This window comes from Mesoplodon densirostris, chromosome 4 (genome assembly GCF_025265405.1).
Source record: "Mesoplodon densirostris isolate mMesDen1 chromosome 4, mMesDen1 primary haplotype, whole genome shotgun sequence".
Lineage (NCBI taxonomy): Eukaryota > Metazoa > Chordata > Mammalia > Artiodactyla > Ziphiidae > Mesoplodon > Mesoplodon densirostris.
In genome coordinates this window covers 125,355,845-125,379,183 of record NC_082664.1, presented here as the reverse complement: position 1 = coordinate 125,379,183, position 23,339 = coordinate 125,355,845, and the positions used below count along the sequence as shown (strand labels likewise).

General features: G+C 49.2%; 1 protein-coding gene across 2 annotated transcripts in view; it reads right to left on the bottom strand.

Moving 5' to 3' along the window:
- ITGA11 (integrin subunit alpha 11) overlaps positions 1–19,070 on the bottom strand; it is a 126,988-nt gene extending 107,918 nt beyond the window's left edge. For both annotated transcript variants that reach the window (XM_060097100.1, XM_060097101.1), the window contains exon 1: positions 18,682–19,070. In XM_060097100.1, the coding sequence (XP_059953083.1) occupies positions 18,682–18,733 (52 nt within the window). In that variant the 5' untranslated portion in view covers positions 18,734–19,070. The remainder of the gene's footprint in view (positions 1–18,681) is intronic.
- Positions 19,071–23,339: the final 4,269 nt, after the last annotated feature.

Here is a 23,339-nt window from a genome sequence, read left to right as displayed (position 1 = left end):
CCTGGCCTGCCAACCTCTCTCCCCTACTTCAGTATCCTTGTCTCATCAAAAACTGGTTCTGGTGTCCTATTTTGTGCTAGATAAACACATGCTTGCTAACGTGTGACTTATCACGACATCGCTTCAACTCTCCAAAGCATGTGCAGCCCTACCGAAGGAAGAATTCTCTAAATCAGAAACAATCAGACACAGGCTGGGCAGCCTCCTGCAGTGGAGAGGGCCCCATCTCTAAGATCTGTGGTGGAGACCAAACGCTTGCAGGGGCAGGTAGATGCGGACTGAAATAGAGACACTGCTAAGCATCCAGAGGGGGGAGATGGAGAGACAGCAAGTGCTGGTGAGAGCAAAAATCTGCCCTTTTTATTATTTTTTAAAGAAATCAGGAGTTTGCCAATATGCTGGTTAAGCAGATGTCAGGTTCATGGAAAACAGGCCTAAAAATTTAAAACGGAAACACCAGGCTGAAATCTACTGTAATTAACATTATTTTCACTCCCAGCCTTGGACAGCCATCCCAGGCCTTCGGAGAACACGTGGATCACCTCCGTCAGGAACAAGACAGATGTCTTGGTGATGAAAGCCAGTGTATTTTCTGCCTTACATTATTTTTCTTTCTCTCTAGGTAGAGACACTGATCAAAATGGAGCTCTTTCTTTAAGCTTTCAGGAGCTACCATGACGGATTTTAAAACACACCAACAGTGATATTATGAATCTGTGTTGTAAGTTCATTTAAAGTGCAATGAAGTCTTGATTAACAAACACACACACACACACACATACACACCTAAGCTGCGTGGAAAAACTGGAGTCAAGAGATGTGACCCCCAATATCCACTTTAGGATCTGGCTGAGTATTTGGGGCCTTGGGCTGCTGCCTTCCTCCACTCACCTCAAAGTGGCCCAGGCTCCCAAGAACCCCCAATCATACCCCAGCCCAGTCCTGCCTTCTGAGTCCCACAGTCAATGTCCAGCTGCCCATAGAACATTTTCACTTGGATGTCTTATAGCATCCCTCACTTCACATGACCGAAGAGGTGCCCTAGATTTTCCCTCCCACACTGGTTTTTCCCCAAAGTCTCCCCATCGATGCACTTGGCAGTACCATCCTGATTGCTCAAGTCAGAAGCTTGGAGGTCCTTCCTCAGGATTTTCTGTCACTTCCCATCAGCAAACCGTGCAGGTTCTACCCTCTCCATCCCTCTCAAGTGCATCCACTCTTCTCTCTTTCCTCTGACATCACCCAGTCCAAGTCATTCTCATCCTTTTCTGCCAAGCTATGCTCTTCATAACAGCAATAGTGATCTTTTAAAAATGCCAAACAGATCCTGGAACTTTCCTGCTTCACACCCTCCAGGTTCCTCGCATTGCATGTAGGGTAGATTCCAGACCCTTCCTCAGGGCCCACCAGGCCCTGCAGGATCAGTCTGCTCCTATGCCATGAACTTCACCACTTCCTGCTTCCAGCCACACTGCCTTCCTCTTTGCTCCTCAAACCAAGCTCTTTCCACCTCAAGCTCTTTCCCTTTGTGTGGAACAGTCTCCCCCAAATCTTTGCTCAGGCAGCTCCTTCTCCACCTCCAGTTTTAATGTCACAGCCTGGGAGAAATCTTCCCTGACCATGCTATGGAGAATCCATTCCTCTCCCTCAAAGCATCTTCGTTTCTTTTACAGTTAAACATAATAACAGATGGCTACAAGAGCTATTTGCTTATTCTCCCACTAGAGTTTAAGTTCTACAAGGGAAGGAACGAGTGGTGTGCTGGTCCCTGCTCACAAGAGACAATTGTGTGCAATCTTCCCGTTCAGTGATGCCTGTTGGTCACTTAAAGCTGACCATGGTGGGAGGATTTACACCACAGTAACTGGCAAATGGCTACAAAGAAGGACTCTCTCCATCCCATTCCAAGAGCCAGAATCGGGTGTTAAACATTTACCAGCACTCCACTGGAAGGGACTGTATCTTTATCCTCAGGATCTAGAACAATGCCTAGCACACGAAAGAGGCTCAATATGCACCTACTGACACATAAGACAACATGAGACCAAAAAGAGAGAGAAAGAATAGAAATATTCAGGCCTCCAAGAATCTCACTAACCTCACACACTAACCTGCTAACAAGGAGTAGACAGGGAATGTGATACTCAGAGCCTCAAGGAGGGAGGGAACTCAGAGCACTGAATCTGGCTTCAGAAGCCCTAGTTTTAATCCCAGCACAGCTTCTAACTTGTTTTACGACTTTGGACCAATGTCTTCTTTGTTCTGGCCCTCAGTTTCTTTATCTGTAAAAAGCACACACTGGACTAGATTCTGTATCTCTAAGCCCCTGTGTTGGATTTAATGAAGCCCATTTATGTACTCAGTTACCAGTTTCTGTACCCCCCACTCCCAGGTCACTGCACTTCATTACACAACTGTAGAGGGGGCTGTTTACATTGTAGTTGACTGAGTTATGCAGTGCGCAGCCTGCACAGCTGTACGTGGCGGCCCTGCCCACTCTGTTCCTGGCCATTGGCCATTTCTAGGGGAGACGAAGTAGACAGTGAGTCCCTCCCTTTCCTGGCACACTAACCAGCTCAAAGAGCTCAGACGGTTTGGTTTTAGTTTTCCAGTTCCTAAGATTGTCTCCTGCTTGTCGTAAGTGTGTGGATCAAGAGCCCTGGGCATCTGGGGTTAGCCCCAGCCCAGAGGGTGTTTGGACAAAGTAAGAACAAGACAAAGCTCAGGATATGCAATTTGTGGCAAGGCTTTCCCTTGAAGGAGAGGAAGTAGGGCAGTGAGGACCCGGAGAACTGCTGGGCCTGTCTGTCCCTGGTCTTTGACTGCAAACTAAAAAAAGGAATTGTGAGGGCCCATCCCTTCCAAGCCTGCAGGGCCCGCCCTACAGTGGATACACCCTACCCATTTGAAAAGTTCTCTGTCTGCACAGAGCTCAACATAGATCTACCAGAACACAAGCTAAGCTGGATGATATTGGCTAGGCTTGGTGGGGATGGAGGATGCCGGGGAGTGGAAGTGCTTTGGTTCTCTGAGGGTTATGCAGAACTCTTTGGTTTTCAGTATATGTCAGTTACTCATGCTTTCAAAACTATCCCAAATGTTCACTCCCAGTTTTAGGTCCTTAGGAGAGTTAAGGGCTCATGATTCCCTCTGCCTTTGCTAGAAAACAAAGTCCTGTCTTGTGAGGTGGTGAGCCACTTGTCATTGGAGGGATGCAAGCCAAGGAGAGCTACTTATCTGGGATGTTCAGGTTCCACGTTCCCTCCCAGGCAGACACTTGCCACTGAGGCCTCTCAAGAGGCGTCTGAAGCCCAGGAATCCTCATGAACCTGTGGATGATGAAGGGCTAACCATGCACTGGGTCCACCCATGTTCTAGATGAAGTTGTTTTAAAATAGAATTCCTGTGTAAACTGGTGCAGTCACTATGGAAAACTGTGTGGAGGTTCCTCAAAAAACTAAAAATAGAGTTGCCATATGACCCAGCAATCCCACTCCTGGGCATATATCCAGACAAAACTATAATTCAAAAAGACACATGCACCCCTATGTTCACAGGAGCACTATTCACAATAACCAAGACATGAAAGCAACCTAAACGTCCATCGACAGATGAATAGATAAAGAAGATGTGGTACATATATACAATGGAATACTGCTCAGCCATAAAAAAGAATGAAATAATGCCATTTGCAGCAACATGGATGGTCCTAGAGATGATCATACTAAGTGAAATAAGTCAGAAAGAGAAAGACAAATATTTGGTATCACTTATGTATGGAATCTAAAATATGACACAAATGAACTTATCTACGAAACAGAAACAGACTCACAGACATAGAGAACAGACTTGTGGTTGCCAAGGGGGAGAGGGGGTTGGGGGAGTGATGGATTGGGAGTTTAGGATTAGCAGATGCAAACTATTATATATAGAATGGATAAACAACAAGGTCCTACTGTATAGCACAGGGAATTATATTCAATATCCTGTGACAAACCATAATAGAAAAGAATATAAAAAAGAATGTATACATATGTGTAACAATCACTTTGCTGTACAGCAGAAATTAACACAACATTGCAAATCAACTATACTTCAATAAAATAAATTTAAAATAAAATAAAATAGAACTCCTGTTGTCAACTTCTTTCTTGTGTTACACGTGGCTTTATACCCAGAGTCAAGGTTCTAGCTCAGGAAATGTTCACAGAAGCATGGAAGCATGGCCGCTGAAGAGCTTTCAGAAACATGAAGGCCAAATATTTATTTTAGAAGGGGTTGAATGGACATCTCAAGAGGGCATATGACTCACTTAAGTCTAGAACTGGAGCCTAAACTTGACCCAGAGGTCCTCATCCACAATCCAGGGCTTTTTCATTACCCTAGGCTTGGAGGGTCCAGTTAGTGAGAGATGTAATCCAGTCCCAGGCTTTGGTTTCCACTTCTGCTACATTCAGGGTTGGCCCAGATTGGTCCACCTGGGCTAAGCCATGGCTGATTTCAAACAACCTTTCCTATAAAATCAATAAGAGGCAGGGTAGGTCTAATATTCAGTTAGCCATGAACGCCTCTGTGTGAATTAGTCTGCAGCTGTTTTACTGCCCAGCAGGCTGAGTGGAGTCAAGGTTTAAAGAAGAGGGGCGCAGGCTGGCGTGAACTGCCTGAGGCAGTGTCAAGACCCTAAGAGTTGGAGGTAGGGCAGGATGGTGGGACGCTATACAGGGGAGGAGAAGGTAAGAGGGAAGGTAGGGAACAGTGCCCACTGCTCAAGGGACAGGCAGCCTTGTGGAGAGTGAGGGTAGAGCTGATAAGATGATAGCTGATGAAATGCAGCTGATGTGATAGAGAAGCTCACAGAAATATGATCATCACTTTGGCAGTGATCCAGGAGGGCTTCTTGGAAGAGGAGGCCTTTCTGGAGCTGCTAGGGCCCAGAGAAAGCAGCAACCTCCTCTCCACTTTAACCTACATCCTCTAAGGACATTTGTTACTGAGAGGATTGGGGGTTTCCTCTTCTTTCATGGAGACAACAGACTTATTTGGACTGCCCTCCCCAGTGGTTCCTTGCTATCCCCCTAACACATCCCTCCCTGCCCCCTTCCCAACTCCAGGCCAGCGCAATGCTCAGCAAAGCTTTGATCTGGGGCTTTTGGCCTCTGCTTCCACATAAAAGCTCCCTCCGCCCTCATAAGTGGGGCACCCTGGGCAGACCCCTCTTCCCTGGCCCGTCTCCATCAGCAGTGGGCACCAGTCCAGTGGGGCCATTGCCAAGCCAAACAGCACTGCAGAAACACTAAGGGACCTGGCTACCAGGTGGCGGGAAAGTGCCCTCCTGGGCCTCACCCTGGGGTGGGCTGAGCACGAGAGAAAATGGCCACACCTGCCAACTTCTCTGGACTCTTCCCGTTGTGTGCCAAGGGGATACTAGCCCTGGAGGGGGCCCTGACTAAACCTCCAAGGAGACAGAGCCAGGGCAGTGGAGAAATCATGCCACAGATGAATGGAGTCTAGGTCTGTCTCGTCAAAACGTCCCCCAGTCACACCTGAGCCCCATCGCACTTCAGTTCTGGATGAGTAGGGACTAGGGGGCATCTGTCCTTGCTGAGGGCTGCACAGGGTGACCTAGTGTCTCCTAGGGCATAGTGGGTGAGAAGAGTTTACGTGGGACAAGGGTGAACATTAAAACTTGACAACTCATGTTTAATGGATATTAAAAAATTACAAGCAAATCAAAACTTAGGTTTCACAGCAATTATTGCTTACGATGAAGGTTAAGTGCAAAGACTGAGTTGATTTAAAGTCAGTTGAATGAAAATTATTAAGTGAACGTACTCCAGATGTTACACAGATATGGCCAGAGCCGTGTGAGCAGTACAGTTAAAGCAGGAAAGAAGGTGGGCTTTGGAGATGACCAAACCTGGATTTGGAGTCTGGATCTCATTTTTATCGGCAGCTGCAAGACCTCGGTCAAGTCACATGACCTCTGGGAATTGCAGTTTCTGGAGTCAGACCCCCTGGGTTCCAATCCCAGGCTGTGACTTTAAGACCCTGGTGATCTTGGGTAAGTTACTTAATGACATGCATCAGTTTCCTCCTCTCTAAAATGGGGGAGATAACAGCACCCCTCTTTTAGGATTATTGAGAAGACGAGTGCTCAGAACAAAATCTGGGGCTTCCCTGGTGGTGCAGTGGTTAAGAAACCGCCTGCCAATGCAGGGGACACGGGTTCCAGTCCTGGTCCAGGAAGATCCCACGTGCCGCGGAGCAACTAAGCCCATATGCCACAACTACTGAGCCTGTGCTCTAGAGCCCGTGAGCCACCATTACTGAGCCCACGTGCCACAACTACTGAAGCCTGTGCTCCGCAACAAAGAGGAGCCACCGCAACGAGAAGCCCGCTCACTGCAACTAGAGAAAGCCTGCACACAGCAACGAAGACCCAACGCAGCCAAAAATAAATAAATAAATAAATAAATTAAAAAAAAAAAAAAAAGAACAAAGCCTGATTCATGGAAGCCCCCGATGACTGTTAGCAAGTAGTACACATTTATTGAGCACCTCGTCCCTGCCAGACATGTTGTTTGGTAATCAGTATTATTTCTATTTATTCATACTAATCCTACAGGGTAGGCGTTATAATTCCCATTATACATTCTAAAGACAGGATGTGACCTGCCCAAGGTCACACACTTAGTAAGTGCCAGGGCCGGTATTCAAACCACAAGTCAGTGGTTACATGCCCCAAATATGAACCTCACTGGGCTCAGACTCAGTCTCCCCACCTGTACAATGGGTTTATTGTCATCTCCCCAGTCACCAGGGCAGAATCTGGTCTGGTGGTTCCCAGGGATTGGACCATAACCTGGTCCACTATTAGGGTCTGCTGTTTCGCCCCTGCCATCTTCTCTGGGCACTGCCAGCTCCTTCTGGGGTACCGGAGGACACATCCACATTCTGCGGTCCATGGAGGATGTCTGAATCACTACCCTTCTGTGGGAAACGAGGCATTTTAAACTTCTGCTCCACCCCGCTGTTCCCTGGGAAGTCCATTACATACCTAGGTTTTCACTGTGTAAAAACAAGGACTGTCCCATGTCTCCTTGTGTCCTCTCTGAGTCACAGTAAATAACACTGAAGAGCATGGCCCAGCTGGGCCAGCCTGGGCTGCCTGCTCTGAACACTTTGCCCCTTTCAAGGCCCTTCTCGTTCAAGATCCCCTCCTCCACCTCAGCAGCCCACCAGCAACTACCACCACACTCTTGTCTGGAAAGAAAGGTTTTACTAACCAATGTCCTGCGAAGTGTCAGGACTGAACGCCTAGGGGACTGGTGTCCTAAGAAAGGTGACTGGGGAGAGGGTGATACTTATCTCAAAGGGGATTAACTAATGGGATTGCAGGCTGCTGCAGGCTGGGGGGAGGTTTTCACTGATTCATTCATTCATTCCACAACTACTCATTACTTGCCTCCTCTGGCTGGGCACTGCTCTGGACCCTGGGATACACATATAAAACAACATATAGAAATTCTTGCTTTCATGATGACACTCCATTGGAGGAGACAGACAATAAACAAGGTGAATAAAGAAAATCGGTAATAATGCTCGCTAGTCAGAAATACCCCAGTGGGACTAAAGCAGGCACAGGGGTTTATATAAGGGAGTACATGCAGGGGAGGCTGACATTTTAGTTAGGGGTGCAGGAAAGGCCTCCATGAGAGGCGGGTGTTGGGGTGAAGACCTGAAGGAAGCGAGAGAAGCTCTTTGGTGAAGAGCATCCAGGCAGAAGGAATAGCAAGTGCGAAGCCCAAGGCGCCAGGTATGTTTGAAGAACATTCTGGAAACTGTGTGGGTGAAGCAGATGCAGCAAGTGGGGGAGGAGTAGAAGATGAGGTCGAAAAGGCAGGGGAGTCAGATCACACAAGCCTCTCACCCAGAGAAGAAGGGGAGCCCCGGAGAATTCGTGGCAGAGGGATTAGGACATGATCCCACCCACATTCAAGCAGCATCACTCTGGCTACTGGGTGCAGGAGCTCAAGGGACAGGGCGGATGCAGGGAGACCAGTTGGCTGGCTGTTGCCACAAGCCACAGGAGCCTTTCTGGGCACCCCCAGAGCAGCCCCCAGACCCCTGCCTGTCTCCTGGTCCTAGTCCTCCGGGCTGAGCAGAGGTGGGAAGACGGATGGCAGACCAGAGCTTTCACAGCAAGGATCATGGGGACCAGTGCAACTTACAGACTGGGGGTGGGGGGAGGGGCTAGTTTTAAGATGTGCTCAAATGCAGAGATGCACCCGAAAGAGAGAGGAAAGAGCAGGGACCATCTCGGTGACCATTCTGACATATTCCGGACAACCAGAGGGGCCTCTTGCCAAGCCTGCCAGCATGTCTGCCCCTGGCTGGCCTCACTGTCAGCAGCAAGCACATTCCACAGTTGATGTTTGGCTTGTGGTCTGGCCTGGCCTTCTCGTTGGTTTCTTCTGCTCTGAAAGGCTTTTTAAAATCAGATTCTGGGTTCTCTTTAAGTTTGGGGCATGAATCACTGCTTCTGGGCCTGGAAAGGGGATAGAGGGAAAGGAGGGCCCATGTCACGGGTGCTCCCTCTCTCAGGCCCGCGTGCCACTAAGCATGTGTACGTGACAGGCTCCCAGTCAAAACATTCCAAGTCAGACTCGCTTCCAAGCTCCCAGCCAATATTTCCACCTGCCCAAGAGCCCCACAAAGTCGACATGTCCAGGATCCACTCAACTTCCTGGTCCTTAACACCGCCCCCCCCATATTCTCTCCTTTTCTTTCCCTGGTGACCAAGGATGTTCCACTCTGCCCCTCACAGGTTCCCTCTTCCTCTCTCCTCTCACCACCTTTACATCAGGCTCTGGCATCCTCCTGCCTGGGTTGCTGCAGTAGCCATCTTAGCAATCCACTTGCTTCTAGGTGTTGTCCTGTCACATTCAACCTACACCCATATCCCCCTCCCCCCCACCAAGGAACTTCTCAAACCATAGATTAGAACATGCTCTACCCTCCCTCAAAAACCTTCAGTGGCTCCCATCTGCTATATCCAAATGCCTTATTTGGCATTCGGTCCTCTCTCGGTGGCCTCAGCCTATGTTCCATTCTTGCAGTTCTGCACATACTCCAGCATCCTGTCAACCAAACATCAGGCTGTTCCCCAGATATATTCTCTGCTCTTCTTGCAGTTACAAATCATCTCTTTTTCACCTCTCAAATTCCAGAGTCTTTTATCTGTAGCTCTCTTACAGCTTTATTATTTCCTCCCTTGTATTAGTTATTATTATTTCTTTTTGGCTGCATTGGGTCTTCGTTGCTGTGCACTGGCTTTCTCTAGCTGCGGTGAGTGGGGGCTATTCTTTGTCGCGGTGTGCGGGCTTCTCATTGCGGTGGCTTCTCTTCTTGCGGAGCACAGGCTCTAGGTGCACGGGCTTCAGTAGGTGTGGCACGTGGGCTCAGTAGTTGTGGCTCATGGGCTCTAGAGCACAGGCTCAGTAGTTGTGGTGCACGGGCTTAGTTGCTCTGCGGCATGTGGGATCCTCCCGGACCAGGGCTGGAACCTGTGTCCCCTGCATTGGCAGGCGGATTCTCAACCACTGTGCCACCAGGGAAGCCCTGTATTAGTTATTTATCCAAAGATCTCTCTCCTATTAGACCATAAACTCTTTGAAGGACAGGACTTATCTCTTAAGTTTTATCCCTCAGAGCGCCTAGCACAGCACCTAATACAGGCCACTGTGTTGGGACCTCTTGGGGGTGCATCTGCAAAGAAACATAAGACATCTATCTTGCCCTTAAATATCTTTCTGTTGACTTAGACAGTTCTTACATTCATTCAACACATATTATTTGAGCAGTACTATGTCTGGCACTGTGGGAAAGCTGGCAATACAGAGACTGATAGGAGATGTGGTCCCTGCTCCAGTCCAGTGGGCAAAGCTGTTTGGGCTATTATAATACTGTGTTGTGTATGGGGTATAACACTGTAAGAAGTATAGGCATCTTGAGATCACAAAAGTAACTGATCCAAGGTCTGACTGAGTCAGGTGAGGCTTTCAGGAGGAAGACCTGAAGAATAAATGGGAGACAGCCAGGAGAAAGGAGGGGGTCGGATGGGATATAGGGAACAATGTGAGTGAAGGACAGAGAGAGCTGGTGTGTTTGAGAAACTAAGAAGCTCAGTTTAGTGGAGGTGCCATAGGGGTGTAGACGTGCCCATGCACATGGTGCTGCTAGAGGGGAGTCCTGAGTGCAGGCTATTCAGGGTCTGGTGAGCTCTATTAAAGAGGCTGGACTCAACCTAAGGCAATAGGGAGCCACTGAGGGTTTTAAGCAGGGGAAGTGGCTACACACTCAGTTTGTGTTTTAGCCTCACTTTGTCTGCTATTGAGGAAGGTCTGGGTGGATGGGGTCAGGAGGGAGGGAGGATGATAACTGAGTTTGGGCCTCAGGCTGGTCCCAGGGGCTTCCTGCTCTGCCTCCCGCAGGCAAGCCTCTCCTCTTTTTCCTGATGGAGCATCCCTTACCCACCCCACCTGGGCTTCTCTTTGACAGTCCCCATCCTGAGTCAGGTGTTTCCTTCACCTGAACACTCACAACAGCTTCAGTGGGGCCCAGAATCTCAGGGTTGGAATGACCTTAATGGGCTCTGTTTAACCCCTGCTGGACACCTCCTACCGTGCCGGTCCATCTGTCTGTGAGCAGTTCTGACCAGGATCCTCAGCCAAATTGGTGTCCCCATAGCCCCTCTTTGGCTTTCCTCTGGCCCACTTGGGGCCACACAGTGATCAATAGCTATGGCCTTGTGGGGGACACAGACAGGGTCACTAAATGAATAACCCCCAGATACCAACTCCCATCTCAAGTTGCCCCTGGTGCCTCAACCGCTCAAACTCTGGTTCCACCCTACATCTCCAGCCCAGCCTGGCTATGAATCCTGTGAGACTGCAGGCTGGGGAGGTGGGCTGGAAAACTGGGAAGCAGGACAATTGGTTACATCTTGGTTTCACCACTGACTGTTTGTGACCCTGAGAAAGTCACTTCCCTTCCCTGGCCAGTGTTTTCTCTTCTGCTTGATTGGGGATTGGGTTTAGATGACACCGGTGAGTCTTAGCCTTGGCTGCCCATTAGAATTACTGGGGAGCTTTAAAAAATGCCAAGGCCAGGCTCCATCAAGGACAGTGATGGTGTGTTCTGGTGGGGACAGTGAAAAGTTCTGTTTTACACCATCATTCTCTTGTTCACCCATGAATGAGGACCACTGGACTTGCTGATTGTCTGCAGACCAAGAGGGGAGGCTGAAGTGGGCAGGTAAAAAACCCAAGAAGTGACCCCTTATTTAGAAGGATTAGCCCAGCAGGACCACGGCAGCACCAATACCCGTGGCTGTGGAAAGGCCAGCATTTCAAGTTTTGGCTTCTTGCTTTCGCCAAGAGGGCTACTCCAGAGCTCAGCATCAAATGCTTGAAGGTCCCCCCCAAAGGTTCTCAAAGGGGTCTTGAGGCTGTAACTGGAGACAGAAGCATCCTCTGAATTCCATGGCTTAAAAATCATTCCACAGCCCTGGCTGTGTGCCTTCAGAACTGCTCTATGGGCACCCCTGCATCTACAGACACCAGCACTTTTCATGGGCCCTGCAGCCTGTGTGTGATCTGTGCCTTCCTGCCCTCACAGAGGCTGGGCCTTATCTGATTTGGAATTTCCAGAACCTGGAGATGCCTGGGGTTTAGTGGGTGCTCAGTACATACTGGCCAAATGGACGAGCCACACAGTTTCTTCATGTGTCAAGAGGGATCCTGGTGCCTTCCTTGCCAAATCATAAGCCTGCAGGGAGAACTCTGTGAGCAGTTGCTCAGCCCCACACTCAGAAGGGCCCCCGCTTGGTTTAATGCTCTGCCGTGGCCACCTTGAAATTCTTAATAGTCTTTAAACAAGGAGCCCTGTATTTTCATTTCACACTGGGCCCCACAGATTATGTAGCTGATCCTGCATATGTGGTAAGTGGTGGGAATAAACTCAGAGAAGAGCTCTGTCTACATACTATTTATGGGACTTTATGGTTGCCACCAGTCACCAAATATGAGAGGCTATGAGCTCCAGGAAAAGAGTAATTCCAGTAGAAGGAGAGGAGATGGACATCACTTTGTGGTCTTCTTCCTGGCAGTAGGAGAAGGCAGTAGTCTGAGGGCCTGGGGATGGGCGAGACAGAAAGGACAGATGGTGGAGACTGCAGACACCCCCAGTGGTCTACAGAGAATGATTTCAATGATCTTGTCCTACCTGCCTGCCACAGATGTAGAAAATCTACCATTAGAACTTCATTCCTTTGGCCGAAGCACTGTTTGCTCCTTAAGTTCCTCTGACGAGTGTAGCAAACTAGGTTTCTAATCTCATCTTTGGCCAGAAGATCTGTCCCTGAATTCCTACGTGATCTTGGGGAAATCACAGGAAATCATTTAACTGTGAAAAGCCTCAGTTTCCCCCTCTATCTAATGGACATACCAGCCTCGACAGGACCTCTGACCTCACTTGGCCTATTCTGACTGACAGAACAAATATACGGGAGTGCTCTTTGCAGACTGTTGGGAGCTGTATCCACTTACTCGTTTCATGATTTTTCCATGGCCTTCTTGAGGCCCAGTCTGCAAAGAAATAGGTCCTGGAAATCTGCAGGGTCAGGATTCCTGTAGCCTGGCCCAGCTGGGTGATGCTGCTGGGGGAAGAAAGCTGTCAGCCCCAGCTACGGAGGCAGGAGCCCCTTCTCTGTGTCATCCTGTTTGGAATCCTGGAGCACACTGCTATAGCAACTTGCCTAACTCACCCCACATGCCACGTGGAAAAACCTCTGCCCGCTTTAGAGCAGCATCACCCAAGCCACAGACTGGCTTCTTCTATGTTACAGGATGAGGCCGCCCATCATCCACAAGGACCCAGGTAGAACCCATCTGATCAGTGATGGAGTAGTGGGATAAGGGGCTGGACCAGGCCAGGCAGGTCCCTTGCCTCAACTTTTTGGTCTCACCTATTTCAGGTCCTGGTACCTGAAATTCCATCATTAGCCCCTTGATCCTTTGGCTCAAGGCACAGCCCAGTTAAAATGCAAATCACTTTGAAGGACACATGAAGCTGTCATCACTCATTAGTGCTGTGCAGCATGAATTAACTCGTTAGGCCTGGAGCTCAGAGCAGGTTTTGATTAGGGGAAGCAGAGGCAGGGAAGGGAGGAGAGCAATGCCCAGCCTAGACCCTGAGGAGGGTTGGAGAGGCAGTCAGAGTGGCCCAAAATATTGGGACTTGGGGGCAGATGGTAGAGCCCCACTCAGCCCTGAGCAGGGAGGCAAGTGAGGGAGAGAGGCTCCCGTATTAAAAGGCAGGGTGTGAGGACCACTTCTCACCAAGCCAGCATCTTGAGTGGGAAATCGCTGTCTAGCTGAGTCTGAACGAGAGAGCTGCTTCTCCTGGACCAGTGTCCATGTGAGGATGGCCATTTGCGTACAGATCTCATTTTCCCTGAAGACAGTATCTTCCAGCAAGGGCATCTTATCATCTTTCTGTGCCCTCCTGAAGAGACATTATGCACAGATTAAGGGCAAACACCAAACATCGCCTCTTAGTCAGTCAGCATGACCCTGGATGAACCATTTAACTTCTCACGTGTAACCTGGTGATTGCTGTAGTGACTTCCATAGCAAAGCCTAGCTGAGATGTGAGAAAATGCTTGATGCAGTGCCTGGTATGAATCAAGTGAATGATGGGAAGGGTGATCAATGAACTGCTATTGTTTGCTGAGGGCTTACTGGGTGCCAGATGCTGTTCCAAACACTTGATATGAATGAACCACGTAGAGATCATCTAAAGCACACATCAGCCTGTGAAGTCGTTATTCTACCCATTTTACAGATGAGGAAATGAGGCCTAGAGGGACTTATCCAGGGTCACCCAAGCCGAAAGGATTTGAATCCAGTTGGGCTCCCAGGCCACACACATAATGATCACTACTCCAGCTCAGTAAACTCGAAGGTGGAGGAAGTTTGGGATAGAGGCAGTGGGGGTGGAGATGGGGGCATGTTTGACCACACTGACTTCTTTCTCCAGGAGGAATTTTATTCATCTCATGAAGGTCATAAGTACAGAGTATGAAAACCCTTCATGGAATTTTGGGGGAGCTTATTTATTTTTGGCTTACGAGATGACCGACTCTAGTCTCCTCCCCTTCTCCCCTGGCTGGTAACCTTCTGGGATTTCAACTAAGAATTGGTACACTCAGGATTTACATGTTGGGGGATGGGGACCCTCCTTGCTGGACCACAGCTCCCTAGAGCAAGCACTCCACACTAAGGGCATGTGGGTGACTTTGGAGCTCATAATTGTTTTGGGAAAATAGTTTCAAATGGCTATGAATTTCTGAGGGTAGCCCACGGTTCGGTGGTGTTGGGATAGGGGCATTAAGCTATGAGGGCCAGATGAGACACCGTTTTTGGAATGTGTTAGTGCATGTTTAAAGCTTGTTCTGTAGCTGACCCTCCCTGAGTCAGCCAGAGGCTGTCACTACCTGGGGAGGATTGTGATGGATCCTTTCTCTTTGCAACTGCAATAGAACAATGTAAGTAAGATCTGGAAGCCTATAGTGAGACAAGAATCTCCAAAGTCAGGCATTAAGGAGAGAAAAGAGGGCTTTTTAATTCTCCAAAAACTCCCTTCTATACAGCAAGAGCCAAGCTACGCCAGCTAAGATCATAGTTCTGTCCTAAGCAATGAGGGGAGGGGATGGAAGGGAAGTCCCTGCTGCTGGAGGAAGCTGTCACTGCAGGAGGGGAGACAAAGAGGTTCACAGAGGGCAAAATGAAGGTGAGCTGCTGTCTGAGTTTCTCAAGGACCCACAGCCCTGTGGGTGGGCTGGGAACAATGAGGATGTCTAGCTGAGGAGATAGACATCCCATCTCTGGGGGATCCACTGCAGGGTAGAGATAGGGGCATGGTGAACAAGAAGAAAGAGGGTCATATTCTACTTTCATCTCGTTAGGGCCCCCAGGGTCTGCCTGTGGAAGGGTCCAGAAGCTCCACGGCTGATGGTGGCTGAGAGGCTTGGCTGACAAGCTCCCAGCAGGGTGGGCACTGGGGAGGCAAAGTGACAAACTTTATCTCCTTCCCTGCTCTTCCCAAGCTGGAGAGCAGGACTTGGATCTTTTTAGTCTTTGCACACCTGTGGTGCCCAGTACTGTGCCTTTTCCATACAAGGTTTTCTGCTGAATAAGACCCCCACGCACAAGGACACATAAGGGAGTGGTATCGTTCTTCTCCTCTCCAACGACACAAAACACTCATGCCAGGATCATACTGACTTCAAGACAGCCTCAATGGCAAAACAAAAACAAAAACAAAAACAAAAATCCCTGAGTTCCCATTATGACCAAGATTTTGGGCCAGGCCTTTGGGAGAAGGGATTAAGAAAGTTTAGGTTTATTTATGAGTATGAAGTATGAAGGTTACATCTCTGCATCCTTAGATCCCTTACTCAATGGCCAGTAACGAGCAATGATGATGATGATGATGGAGAAGAAAGGCAAACTCCTAAATGCTCAATATGTGCCTGCAACTTTCCAAGTACTTTATACACATCATAAATCTTTGGATACTCTTTAAGTTCTATTGTTATCATCCCCATTTTGCAGATGAGAAAACTGAGGCACAGAGCTGGTTAGTAACTTGCCAAGGAAACAGAGTCCCAATTAGCAGAGGCCAGACCCATCCCAGGCAGTAAAACCCCAGGGCCTTCACCCCCACGCTCTGTCTGATCTCCCTATGTGTCTTTATGTCACCTGTCAGGTAACAAGTGCTCAGTAAAGACTGAGGGTTTTTTTTTTCTTTTTTTCTGCTTCCAAACTGGGAGGATTTCACTTTTATTTTATTTTTAAAAATTTTATTGAAGTATAGTTGATTTACAATGTTGTGTTTAATTTCTGCCGTACAGCAAAGTGACTCAGTTATACATATATATATTCTTTTTCCTAATCGTCAGATGCATTACAATAGGCAAGTTCTGATCAATGGGTCTGTTCTCTCTGAACGTCAGCTATAAGTCTTTGGACCTGTCTACATTTTTTCTGGCTTTCTTGATAGTTCTGCCCATCTCATCACCCTTCCCAGCCTGCAGCAGAAGCTCTGGAAAGATCAAGCCTCTGAACTCATAATGGCCTTAATGAGGACTCCCCCACCAACTTGGCCTGTGACAAGTCCCTGACCAGCCAAACTGTGCCATCACCAGTAGGCAAGCTTCCTGATAATCCTCACATTGAATCCATGTGATGCACAGATGAGAGATCAACATCAGTCCTGCTCTGGAGCTGGGGGAATGGACCCAATGACTTCTGTGACCCTTCTAATCTTCAGAGTCACTACTGACCAGAGTCATCTTTGTGGTTTTCAAATATTCATCTTTTTGTTCTTTAACTACTGTAGTTCCAGGAAATAACACTCTAATGTACAAACAGTCCCACTTTAAGGTCTATCCACACTCTACACACTCCTTTAAGGCCCAGTCCAAATGCCATCTCCTCCTGCAGGAAGCCTTATTCAAGCAGAACTGAACTTCTGTTCGAATTGCAGCCCTTAGCTTCTCTGTGCCATTCACTCCCCAGTGCTTCTATTTAGCTTTCTCTGGTCTCACCTTGTTCTTAGCTACAGGCAGGGCCCTGACTGCATACATGCTTGGGCCCCACCCCCAGTTCCTTGCAGGCAGATGTTGTTCCAACACTGATTGATATGTTTAATGAATCCCATATTTCAAGAACTCAGACTGACCAGACATAACTCAGGAGTGGTTTTCTCCATATGAAGGGAGTTCTGAGTCACAAATCCTGTCCCTGTCCTTCACCACACTCCCTTACCCCCCTCCATCCCTGCTTTATCATTATCAACCACCGATTCAGCCCTACTGTGCACCAAACCCTGTGTTAAGAACTTTTCTTACAGGGCCAGCCTGACTTAATCAGGCCGACAACTTCATGGTCTCAGAATATCTATCTCCGTTCACAGAGGAGGATACCTGTTGGAGAGATTGCATAACCTGCCTAAGGCGGTAAGGCTAGTGGGCAGCAGAGCCAGAACAGCAGAGCCAGGTCTGATTTCAAAGCTTTTGTCCCTAGCTTCCTGAGGTCTGGACTGTCTCTAGCCCCTAAAGAAGCCACTTCAACTCAAGTTCTGGAGGGGCCACATATCTGGGGTCACACAGGAGTGCATTCTCTTTTTCTATGGCTGGGTCTCCTAGTGATTTGAAGGCAGTTCCTAGAGTTCCCCCTCTTGCCTAAATGACCTAGAGAGGGCTTCACCACCTCCTCCGGCAGCGGGTTTCTAGATATATGCTGGCCTGGTCGCAGCTCTTCCCCCGCTGTCCCCAACGCTCTCTCCTCCCCAACTTAAATCATCAGTGTTTGTTTTCAGTTGTGACTCTACGATCTGAACTGAACCCCACCAGCACAGCCCCTTTCAACTACAGGCCCTCCCAGAAGCTCCACTATAGACCGACGCTGGGTGCACTTGTTTCCCGTACTACCCGGGGACTGGGTGAGCTTGCTTGGGCTGGGGGATCTCCACCTGTGCTCTTTGAGGGCGCCTCTCCCCCTGCCACCGCATCTGACTCCTACTACTGGCCCCAGCCCAGACCTGGAGCCCACGCAGAAGGGGGGGCTAGGCCCTTCGGCCAGTTTCCAAGGTGCTGGTCCCCGCCAGAGCACTCGGCCACGCCAAGGAGGGGTCCCGCAAGCTTTCCCGATCCGTAGAACAGCGCCTCTGGCCGCCGCCACCAAGTGGCGGGTCACTCCGGGACTCGGGGTGTGGGGACTCCCGGGCCGGGTGCCCCAGTGAGGATAGCCCAGGGCTGGCCTCTCGCTCCGGGCCGCGCGCCACGCCGGCCCGGGGTCCCCGCCGCGCCGCGACACCTGGAGTGCATTAGGCAGTGGCGCACGTCTCAGCGATGGCGGAATCCCCCGCATTATTGAATGAGCGCACAGTTCTGAGCGCGGGCTGGGGGGCGATGCCCCGTCCCTATCTCGAGGGTCAGGTAATGTTTTCGGGAGCCCTGGACTGCCGAGCTGCTCTCCGCAGCCTTCGGCTAGGCCCGCGACGGCTCGCCAGAGCCTGGGCGCCGACCGCCCCAAGGCTGCGCTCCGTTCCGGCCCGAGGGACCCTGGGCGGCTCTTGCTCCCGGCTCTCCCCCAGCAACCCCCCTTCCCCGGGACCGCCGCAGCACGCTCCCCACTCTTAGGGATGCTTTCTCCGGGCGCCCTGACCCCTTCCCTCGCTCAGGACGCGCGCCCTCGGCGCTCCAGGCACCGCGAGTGACCCCCGCGGCGGCGCGGAAGGCTCGGCGGGGCGCTTGGAGGTAAGCAGGGCGCCCGGCGGGGCCACCAGCCCTCGGCGCTTTTCAACTCGAGCCTCTTAAACTCCACCAAAGTCCCGGCCTCTGGCCGCCTCCGCGAGCCTCCCTCTAGCGCGGAACTTGGCGGAGTCGCTCGACTGCAGCCAGTTCCCGGGGGACTCACGTCCCCGAGAGCCGCTGAAGTCGGACCCTGGGAGCGCACCGCGACCGGCTCCTGGCAGCTGTTTATCCCAGGCCTCGGAAGGTCAGGGAGGGGCTCCCGGAGGCGGGGGGTGGAGGGGGTATAAGGGGGCACGTACCTGGCCACAGGCTGAGGGCCCAGGCCACCAGGAGGCCCCTGGTCAGGTCCATGGTCCGCGGCGCGTTGGCGGGGCGCGGTGCGGAGCGTTGGCGGGGGGCGGCGAGCCAGAGTGACAGCCTCCTCTGCGCGGCGCCCCGAGCCTGCACTGCGCGCGGCGCCCGGCTCCCTGACAGCCGCGGCTGCTTCAGAGGAAGTGGGAGGGCTCGAGCGGCGGGGAGGGGCGCCCGGACACCGCTGGGCTCTGGCTGCGGGCCAGTCGCGGCCCCTCTGCCACCTGCGCGGGCGGCGGGCTGCGGCCTCGACGCCTCTCCGGATCTCTCCTTCTGCCTCCACCCCACCTCTGCCTTAGGAGAAAATTCCAGAGAACCGCTCCTGGGAACCACCTCACCAGTGCAGCGCCTGCCTCCACACCACCACCACCACCACCACCAAATTCAGAGTCTGTTCAGGAAGAGTGGCTTCTATTCTCATGTCCCAGAGGAAGGAGCTTCCGAGAGCTCAGAGGGGTACCTAAGGTGACTCAGGGACACGGGCCATGACTCGGGTCTCCCTTGGCGAAGGGGAGTGGATGTCCGTCCAGTTTCCATTCTGAGACAACCCCCTGCTCTCCTGCACCCTGGGGCTCGTAATGTAAAGGCCGCAGTGCTTCTCCTGGCCCTGGAATAAATGCAGATCCCCCTTCCACCTCTACGCTGTCCACCCCCCACCCCTGAGGCATTCCAAAGCATCCAGGAGGACCCTGTGCCCACTGTTACCATAACAGTGAAGCTCTTCTTTGGAACCTAGCCACCTTCCTTCCCAGCGCTTCTAACCGCTCACAATTAAATTCAATGCACATTTGTTGCATAAGCTTTAAATCAGGCCCTGGACCACAACCCATGGGTGTGGAGGCTGGCCCTTCTAGAAAGGGAGACAGCTGAGGCAGAGGGTAGGATGGCCAGTGTGGTGAAAACTAGAGCAGAAGTCCCACAACACTTTCTCGGGAAAACCTTCCCTCAAGCCGCCCTCCCCAGCCCCGCATCCTTAACAGGTCAGGTCCCCAGACACAAGCTCATTCTCTCCCCCACAACTCTCATTTTTTTCCTTGTACTTACTCGAGAAACTAGACATTAACTAGTGTAATCATTTGATTAACTTTTCTCTCCTTGCCCAGATTGAAAACACCACTGGGGTAGAAATCTCTGGTTCACACTGAGCACTTAGCCCCCAGCACCCCAGGAACATAGTAAGTGGGTGGATGGATAGGTGGATGAGGGGAGGTGGTGTGTGGGTGCACAGAGTCGGGGAGGGATTGGAAGGTTTCCCAGAGGAGGGGACTGGGTTTTGAGAAGGCCCAGGTTCGCGCAGGAATAGTAGTGGGCATTGTGCCTGGCTCCCCGACATCGCTGTCCTCTTGCTAGCTACCCTGGTTTTTATTCTGGTATCCTCACCTCTCCCATTCAGCCACAGTCTTTGGAGGAAGCTGATTCTATCTCTGGGGTGTGTGTGTGTGTGTGTGTTGTGTGTGTGTGTTGGCACGTGTGTTGGGGGAGGCATGTGGTTTAGGCTGAAATGAATCACTGTATTGCCATCCCCCGGCCATAGTTTAAGAAAGGGCAACATGACCAAGGAAGAAGTTTTTCTGGGAAATAAGCATTCTTCCTCTTCTAAAAGAGCCACTAGAATTAACTAACGAACTAAGTGTCTCCTTTCCTACCCCCACGTCCCTTCCCTGGCTGGGACAAAGAATCACATATGTCTGGAAGTTGATAGGGGTCTGCGTGGGGAAGGGAGCTCTGGCCTTGGGATGAGGCAGATGCTGGATGACAGAATGGAGAAACCAAGTCCAGGAGGGTCTTGATGGTCCCCTGAATCAAGCTACCCCCTCAGTCCACTCCCCCGTAACTTTCCAGTTATGTGACCAATGAGTCCCCTTTATTGTTTAAGCCAGTTTGAGTCAGGATGCTTTGAACTTAGAGCATTCTGATAACAGCTATCCAGCAGGCTGCAAACCACTTCGCTGCCTCACACAAATTCACACTTTCCCTAGTGTTCTCAAATTCCAAGTGCATGGGAATTGCCTGGAACACTTGCAAAGAATTTTCTCCGAGATCAGGGAGTCCTGATGGGCACTGTGGTCACTCTGCTGTGGAGGTGGGCTGAGGACCTCACTCTGAGACTGCATGCTGCTTGCTGAAGGGGCTCTCTGCAGTGGGCGTGCTGGTCTTCAGGTAGCAATTCTGCCATTCATTAACTCACATTGTACTCATCAGGGGCATGGGGCTCCTCAGTACATGACAGGTGCCTTTCGATAATCCGGGAAGGTGGGGAGGGGGAGAAGTGTGCCCTCACTTATTCTTTCAACCCAAACTTAAGTGCCTACCGTGCCCCTGTGCTCTGCAAGTCACACAAGAGAAGCTGAGAAGACAAAACCTCGTCCCAACGAGGACCTGCTGTATAGCACAGGAAACTCTGCTCAATATTTTGTAATAAACTAACTGGGGAAAGAGCTTGAAAAAGAATAGATACATGTATATGTATAACAATCACTTTGATGTACACCTGAAACTAACACAACATTGTTAATCAACTATACTTCAATATAAAATTTTTTAAAAAGAAATTAATTTTCTACAATAATGAATCACAAAAGATATATAACCTCGTATTTATTGACATAATCAGTTATTTAATCATCCATTTATTATTTAATGATTATTGAATATTATTTAAATAACACAAGGCAGCAGTGTGTGAGGAACAAATGCAAAATCCAGATTCAGTCTGGAGAAGTTCAGAGAATTGAACGAAGGGCTTTATGGAAGCTGGGATTTGAGTTGAATAATAATAATAAAAATCATCCTTTATATGTACATAGACTATTTATTTATTTTTTTGTTGAGATGTAATTTACGTACCATAACTCACCATGCAATTCAGCATTCTTTAGGATATTCCCAAGGTTGTGCCACTCTTACTACTAATTTCAGAACATTTTCATCACCCTAAAAAGAAACTAATCATTAGTAGCCACTTTCCATTCCTTCACTCAAGTCCCTGGCAACCACTAATCTACTTTCTGTCTGGATGGATTTGTCTATCCTGGACAGTTCATGTAAATGGAATCATACAATATGTGGCCTTTTGTGTCCGGCTTCTATCACTTAGCATAATGTTTTCAAGGTTCATCCATATTGTTGCATATCAGTATTTCATTCCTTTTTATTGCCAAATAACATTCCATTGTATGGCTCTATCACATTTTGTTTATCCACTCATCAGGTGATGGATATTTGGTTGTTTCCACTTTTGGACTATTATGAATGATGCTGCTATGAACATTTGTGTATAATTTTTTGTGTGACATATGTTTTCTTTTTTTAAAATTGAAGTATGGTTGGTTTACAATGTTGTGTTAGTTTCAGGTATACAGCAAAGTGATTCAGCTATATCTACATCTATGTATCTACAGATACATAGATATAGATATATCTATTCTTTTTCAGATTATTTTCCCTTACAGATTATTACAAGATGTCAAGTATAGTTCCCTGTGATCATATGTTTTCAATTCTCTTGGGCATATACCTAGGAGTAGAATTTCTGGGTCATATGGTAACTCTATGTTTAATCATTTGAGAAACTGCCAAACTATTTCCACAGTGGCTGCACCATTTTACATTCCCACCAGCAATGCATGAGGGCTGTATATGATATTTTACTAATTTTGAAATCTCTTTCATACCTGTGATCTCATTTAATAATAATAAAATAGTAACAACAAAAACAATAATAATAATAAAGAGGGTCAGATGGGTCCTGCAAGGAATTATATTCATTTTTATAAAGAGATTATATTGGTGAAGATTCTTTCAGTTGCAAGTAACAGAAACTCTATACAAACTGACTTAAGCAGAAAAGGGAATGTACAAGTTCATGTAAATAGGAAGTACAAAGGTGATTGCTGCAGGTATGGCTGGATCAAGAGTCCCAAATGAGACACTTGTCTTTTTCTCTGTCTTCTCTTAGTTTTGCTTCACTCTGCTCTCTTTTCCTGCAGCATACAGGATTTCTCTGTCTACTAGAAAAACGTAGCCAGCAGACCCAAGCTTATACTTTGTAGATTCTAAAGGGAGAGAGACAGCCTTTCCCACTAGATCCAGCAGAAAAGTTCAGGGTTTTGGTTCATGCCCACCACTGAACCAATCAGTGTCTAGAGACTACAGTATTATAATTGGCCCCATCTGGGGCACACGCCCAACCATGAGAAGTTGGGAGGAGAAGGGCATTATGACTGACAGCCCCACCAAGACCATATATTATAGGAGAGGAGTTCCCTAAAGGAAAAAGAAAAAAGGGGATTACAAAGTATACTGGACAGACAAAATTCGTAGTTACTAAGTCCGCTTTAGAAATCTAAGCTCAAAGCAGCAAGGGAGTCACCCAAGATCCCACAGCACACACATGACAGAACTGGGATTAGAATCCAGGTGTTCTGGTAGCATATTCAGAATTCATCATAGCATCACAGCTGGATGGGGGAAGCAGGTATTTCAGGCGCAATGTTAGCCCAGAGAGCCCTGTGGGCAGGTCCTCTGACTCTCATGCTCTCAGTCTGAGCACCCTCCTCTGGGAGTGTCCTGGCTTCTCTAGGAAGGAAAGGAAGGGGAGATGCCA